The sequence below is a fragment of the Egretta garzetta genome, unplaced genomic scaffold (assembly GCF_000687185.1).
Source record: "Egretta garzetta isolate BGI_Z169 unplaced genomic scaffold, ASM68718v1 scaffold133, whole genome shotgun sequence".
Classification (NCBI taxonomy): domain Eukaryota; kingdom Metazoa; phylum Chordata; class Aves; order Pelecaniformes; family Ardeidae; genus Egretta; species Egretta garzetta.
In genome coordinates, this window is record NW_009259111.1 from 4,102,251 (window position 1) to 4,109,203 (window position 6,953).

The following is a 6,953-nucleotide window of genomic DNA, read 5'->3' on the forward strand; positions in this document are numbered from 1 at the left end:
AGGGCCTCCGCTCCGCGCACCCGCCTGGCCGGTACCTGCCGCTGTGCAGCCCGATCGAAGCCCCCTCTCTTCTGATCCCCTCTGGCCCAGCTGCCGTCTCCTCTGCCGCCCTCATGGACTTACTGGGCCCCATGGAGATGACGGAGGGCTCCCTCTGCTCCTTCACGGCCGCCGATGACTTCTACGATGACCCGTGCTTCAACACGTCGGACATGCACTTCTTCGAGGACCTGGACCCCCGGCTGGTGCACGTGGGGGGCCTGCTGAAGCCTGAGGAGCACCTGCACCACCATGGGCACCACCATGGGCACCCACATGAGGAGGAGCACGTCCGGGCACCCAGCGGGCACCACCAGGCCGGCCACTGCCTCCTAAGCGCTGCACCTCCACCAACCCCAACCAGCGCCTGCCCAAGGTGGAGATCCTGCGCAACGCCATCCGCTACATTGAGAGCCTGCAGGCGCTGCTGCGGGAGCAGGAGGACACTTACTACCCGGTGCTGGAGCACTACAGCGGGGAATCGGATGCCTCCAGCCCTCGCTCCAACTGCTCCGATGGCATGGTGAGTGCCCCAGGGAGGACACCCTGCCACCGAGGTGCCCCAGACGCTGTTGGTCCAAACCTGTGCAGGGCGAGTCACCTCCTCCTGCCTTTCTTATAGCAGCTGCCTTCCATACCTCCCCAGGCAGAAGACAAAGTCCTTTCTCATGCCTTGAGCTCCAGCAGCAAAGGGAGGTGGGGTCCCCGCATGCCAGGATCTCTGGGAAAGAAGAAAAATCTCTTACACACTTTTTTCCCTGGGATGAGAAGTTAGGCAGGTTCCCCTGCATCTCCGGGGAGAGCTGCTGGGGGAGCACTTTGGGAAGCTGCCTGGGATGGGTACCTTGGGGATATGGTGAGGTCTGAGCCCTGCCTGTGCTTCTGTAGCTCCTGGGCCAACTGTTTCCATCTTCTGCTGTATTATTCATTACCTTTGAATCCTCTAAGGACAGCAGAGGGGAAGGTCCCCCTTAGTCATGGTAGTTACAGGGGAACTGGTAAGAGTTTCTGCTGTTTGTCATGATAACAGGAGAAGGGTTTAAGCAACAGGAGCTGTTTTGCTTGACCCTTAAGTAAAAGGTTCTCCATTTCTCCTCTCACTTCACGCCCTCCAGAGACACTTACTAGCAATAGGAAGGAGACCCCAGGCTTTCAGTCCTGCTTGTATGTTAAAGGGACAGGAGAAGAAGGTTGGGTGCCAGAGAGGGTGTCTCATCGCCACATCTTTTCACTGGGACCATGGGCTCGGACTCTGGGGTGGTGGGATGTGGTGACTGGAGTGCAGGACAGCTGTCTGGGATAGGATCTTGTCAGCACTTTAATACCTGAGATTTTTTTTCTGTGCTCTGGTGGGGATAATCGTTACTGAGCTGAATATCTGTGATTCTGAGATAGTTGGCAGATAGGAAAGCTTACATAAATGATCCCTCCTCAAAACACAGCCTTTTTCTTTTGTCAGAAAGTTATTTCATTGTGGATTAAAGTATTGGAAACAAATATACTGGTCAATGTTTTGGGGATTTTTCTGTACAAAATGGAAATGGGAAGAGAAGCTAAAGGAAATAAAAAGGGACAAAGGTAGACTAGGGGCTTTTTAAGAGGAACTCGTGTTTGGAAAAACCTTCAAAAATTAAATCATAAAAAGACTCATTCCCCTTTTGGTCTCCCTGTTGTAAATTGAAGATACATGTAGGGCAGTATTGATCGGAGTGCTGGGAAACCTCACCTCATTTGTAAAGCTACAGCATTCGATGCAACAACAATGGTAATTTTCCTTTGGAACAGCCGTGCCACATAGAATATTCTGGGGTGAATCCCCTTCTAGTAGAGTTAAGTTCTGCCTCATTCAAAGAAACTACAACTTGATGGCATTTCAGCCAGGACTGAAATGGTGGCACAGACCAGGGACTGAAATACAAAATTGAATGGTTACTGGGATTTCAGTAAATGCTGTCCCCAACCAGTGACCTCACTGGGATTGCTCTCATTTCCAGATGGAGTACAGTGGGCCTCCTTGCAGCTCTCGCAGAAGAAACAGCTATGACAGCAGCTACTACACAGAATCACCAAATGGTGAGTATGTGCCGTAACAGCTGTGTGAAACATGGACACAATCAATATAGCAAACTTCCCCGTGCCTGCTCCATGCTCCGTTCTTTAGCTGACCCCAGCTGGGCTGAAAGGAACCTGCCTCTTCAGCCGGCGAGATGTTGATGCTAAGAGAAGCATTGGATTTACTCTAGATGTATTTACAAATACAGGGATATGTTATAGCTGCATTTCCTGTTTTGCAAATACAACATCTAGATAAAAATATATTCCTCTCTTCAACTAATTTTTAGTGTTTAACCGTGTTTTGCATGAAGACTCTTCTAACTCTGTCTATCATTGATCCAAACTCGAGAAATTGTCAATTGATTTAAAATCTTCCCTTCCCTTTATGTGGACGGAAGTGAAGCCCGGGATCCACCCTGCCCCAAAAGTAACAACCTGTGGTTGGGTCTCTCTTCCATTTTGCGAATTACAATCTCTGTTCTCTGATAATTGGCGGCCTTCACCAATATTCAGTTCCTCTGAATCTTTACATGCTCACAGATGCATTCTGTCAGCCACTCACTGGGGTTTTGTGAAAGAACTACATCCTGCTGATGTTAAGTACCCATTGGATAGACTCATCACCTTTTTGTCTGTTTTTTAGATCCAAAGCATGGGAAGAGTTCTGTTGTTTCCAGCCTCGATTGCCTCTCAAGCATTGTAGAGAGGATTTCCACAGATAACTCCACATGTCCTATACTGCCTCCAGTGGAAACTGTTGCTGAAGGAAGTCCCTGTTCCCCCCCAGAAGGAGCGAGTCTGAATGATAGCGGAGCCCAAATTCCTTCCCCCACCAACTGCACCCCACTTCCCCAGGATAACAGCAGCAGCAACCCTATCTACCAAGTGCTATAAAACCAGGTCCAGCTGGACTGCACTGAAAACAAATTGCGCTGTTCAGCCAAGCTCCGAGACCTGCCTTCTAAGACTGAAAAGACTTCTCAAGACTTGTTCCAGTTTTAAAATATCACTCAGAATTCCTTCAAATACATAACTTTTCAAACCTGTATTACTTCAAAATACACCTAGTTATTTATTGGTTGTTAAACTAAAGTTATTTAATATGTCTAGAGATAAAATTGTATACCATGAAATGGCCAATGTTTAATCCAGGCTTTGGGGAATAGGAACCTGACTCTTGAATGCAGAGGAGAATAGAAATCTACAACAGTAGTGGCATGACAGATCCTTCCTATTACTCCTGTTCTGGCCAAAATAAGGTTGTGGACCATTTTTTATAAAACTTTTTGTATAATTGTAAATAAGAGTTGCTTTGCAAAAAAAGAGGGGCAAAGAGGAAAAGAAAGAAAAAAAAAAAAGAAACAAAAGCAAAAATTAAAAACAAAAAGGGGAAAAATGTAAAAATATTTAATATTGCTTGGTTTGTTGTGTCAAACTTAACTTTATATATTTATACGATGTGGTTGCCAAGAATGTTTTCAACAGTATTCTAAATAAAGACCCTTATTTATAAAATCTATGGTGTTATCTTGACTTTCATTAGGGCTTCTAGAATTACTCATGCATTTAGGAGTGGTATTAAGATCACTGCCTTGGCAGGAAGAAGATACAGGCTCTGATTCAGCAAAGAAATCAAGAACGTGCTTCAGTTGCACTACCTTCAACTACTTTGCATAAATATATTGCTGAAAAGGGGTCTACTTTCCTCATATTGTACCCTGGTGATTTCTAAACCATCTTGCACATCAGAGGTCATTATCAAAGAGATCTGTCAGGTAAATAAGCATGTTTCTCTTCCCCCTCCCCCCCCCAAGTCTACAATTACATTATAGGACCTGATCTTAGAAAGATATGTTAGAACTAGGAATCAACAACAAATTAGGCTCTCCAAATTCCAGTGCAGCTACCAAAACTTGAAGTCATACAACAGTATCTCAAAAGACCAGGTACTACATGCTTGGACAAATATTTTTTTGTTCAAGTTCTAATTTTTGAGTGTTTATACCAAGTTCATATATTCTCGGGTATTAGAAAATAATTGCAAAGGATTTTTTTGTCATAAAGTTCAAGGTGTAAGTCACATTTTTTTTCAAGTTCAGGTCAGAATTTAGGCCAAAGATAGGCACCTTTAATTTGGATTTGAACTTTATGCATCTCTGGCAGCATTACTCTAGGGATTTACTTCTTGTTTAGAGCCTCTCTAAAAATAACACGTGGGCTATGTTTCATTCAGTATATATGTGTAACCTTGCAAGCTTGCCATGAAACTGAAAAATGTTAAGCCCTGAGCAGGTTGTCATTGGTAAAGTAACCATCAGGGCATTTCTGCACATTTGAACAAGAATAACCAGCACCTACAGTCCGAAACAACCCATTTCTTGTCATATCCCTGTGATTGATGGCTTTTTATTTAAAAATCAAAGTAAAAAAAAAAAAACAACCAAACAAAAAATACCCAACACCCCCAAACCCAACCCAGATACCATCATCAGCTCTAAAATACTTTGATGATAGATCAGTCATTGTATTCTTTCTTAGGTGACTATTAAAGAGGGAATTTGTGCAGCTCTTACCTCTTAAGCAGGAAGAAGAAAGAGGGAACAGCTAATTCCATGGGAATGTCTCCCACTCCTTTAGTCGTGGGGGCCTTGAAAATCGTTGCTCCATGGAGAGGAGTGAGCAGCCTTGTGTGGAACAGAGCAACGCACTTGCTTCTCCTTCCTCCTGGGGCAAAGGCATGCTCCAAGCTTGCTGTCTTATCTAAAGCTAGAGGGGCAGGGAAGGTAGAAGCCACAAGGGATCCCTTCCTCATCCGTGCACTTGTGACCACGGTGGATGATAAATCGGCGTCGAGGCATGAAGACACTCTGCAGAGGAGGCCAGGCTCCGATGGATCGGAGAGGACTCTGAGGCAGGACTGGCCCCTCAACACCTTCATCAAAGTCCAGCTTTGTAAAGGTCTCCCATTGATTCACTGTGGGCAGAAAACCAGTCTAACACATAAAGGTTGAGATTACCCCTTTCATTTTTTCATTAAAAATAAAAATTAAATTAACTTAAGAATGTGCTAATTCATACTAGCATGAATCAGGAGGGTCTCTACTAAGGTCAGAAAAATGCCCCAGGTTAGTTTGAAGCCAGTATCACGAACTTACAAAACTAAAGAGAGACAGTTAGAGCCTCACAAATCAATGCCTCGCACATCGACCTTAAAATTTCCATTGCCTCCAGCAAACACTCGATCAGGCCCATAATGCAAAAGATCAGAAGATGCTTTTGTGAAATACTGTACACCTTGCCATCCCCATACTCTGAGGCTGGTAAAAGCATCAATTTTACTGTCATTTAAATAGCAACCAAGAAATATTTTGCCAGCTCAGAAACCACAGAGACTCTATACATATCGACAGTCCAAAGTTCCTGCCTGCCTCACTACGGCACCCCACTTCTGTGGGACACAATAGGGTGTACCTGGCTGTAAAGCTGGCGTGGCAGAGCGGACGCGGGGCGCTTGTGCTCAACAATGTACATGCAGTTCCATGTGAAGTCATGTATATTGCATTTCACTGATTTATTTTAGCAACCCAAGTTTCCACATACTGATGTTAATGTTACAACAGAGAACAAGCATTTAGCACATCCCAAAATAGATGGATGGATGAAGAAGAAAAAAATATTCACAGATTTCCTATGCAGAGCCCATCTTTTTCCTACTGATGTCAGTAAGAAAAGTCCACTGGACTAAGGCCAAAGGGTGCCAGTACTGATAAATACATGTTTAGGTTACAGCTATATTTATTTTTGAACTTAAATGAGGAAAATGTGTTCTCTGTGCAATTTCTTCCTGTCTATTTCTAAGGTAATATATTTAAAACAAATGCCTGAAGTCACTCTACTCCCCTGTGCATCAAGAGGACAGCATGTTACTGACAGAAGTAGATCCTACTCTATGTGCAAGTATTTCGAAGCTGGAAATACTTGGATTCAGAGCCTTAGTTTAGTTCCGACAGTGGCAGGGAACCTACGCAGAGCTGAGGAACAGACACAGGACTGATCCAACATTTACAAACTTTGCTTCATAAAGGTTTGGGCTCCTGAAGGTGAATTTAGGCATTTAGGGCTGATCCTACAAGACAAACTGCAGTCTAGCTTGGCCTACAGCAACACTCCAGCGTGGGCTACAGACACACACCAATAGCCTGAAATCATCGGTTCGTACCACACGGGTCCCGGTTCAGTGTTCTGCAGGACAGGGCACCTGAAGAAACACTGTCTGATTTAAAAAAAAAATCTGAACCCTGCAGGTTGCACTGATATGCAGAGCCTGGGAGAAACTGGGGGTGACTGCAAGCCAGACCATTCCTTTCCTCGAGCTGCCTCGGCAGGACAGTACGGAGCCTGCCTGAAGGTGGGTTTGGAGCTTCTCACTAAAGATACTAGAACTGTCTGTTGTTTCCTATGGAACTCTACCTCCAAAGGGAAAGTCATACAGCTACAAATAATTCAAGGGAAGTAGCTGTCTTTGAACATAAAGATAAATGTGGATCTCAGGAATGTCTGATTTGATTTGGTAACTTAAGAAAGCCCTACTGGGGCTGCATGACAAAACCAGTATTACTGGTTATCTTATTCAAACTATTGCTACAGAAAAGGAGAAGAGGAATAAATTTATACCTCACATATATGCTAAGTGCTTTGATTTTAAATTTCATCAGGCTATTTGCAAATATGAGAACGAAGAGGATCCTTTTTCTACTTTCAATATTTCACAACAAAAAAGTGCAATAAAGGTGCTGTTTTTTAAAAATAACAATGTTATACACCATTTCTCACATTATCACTGAAGCTGCTACAGAAAC

General features: G+C 44.1%; 1 protein-coding gene across 1 annotated transcript; it reads left to right on the top strand.

Annotated features, from left to right (window-relative positions):
* The first annotated feature begins 113 nt into the window (after window positions 1–113).
* On the top strand, window positions 114–2,988 carry MYOD1 (myogenic differentiation 1). Its single transcript, XM_009635430.2, is given in 4 exon segments — window positions 114–369; window positions 372–562; window positions 2,034–2,112; window positions 2,738–2,988. Coding segments are annotated over 4 exon segments (777 nt in total).
* The last annotated feature ends 3,965 nt before the right edge of the window (window positions 2,989–6,953 follow it).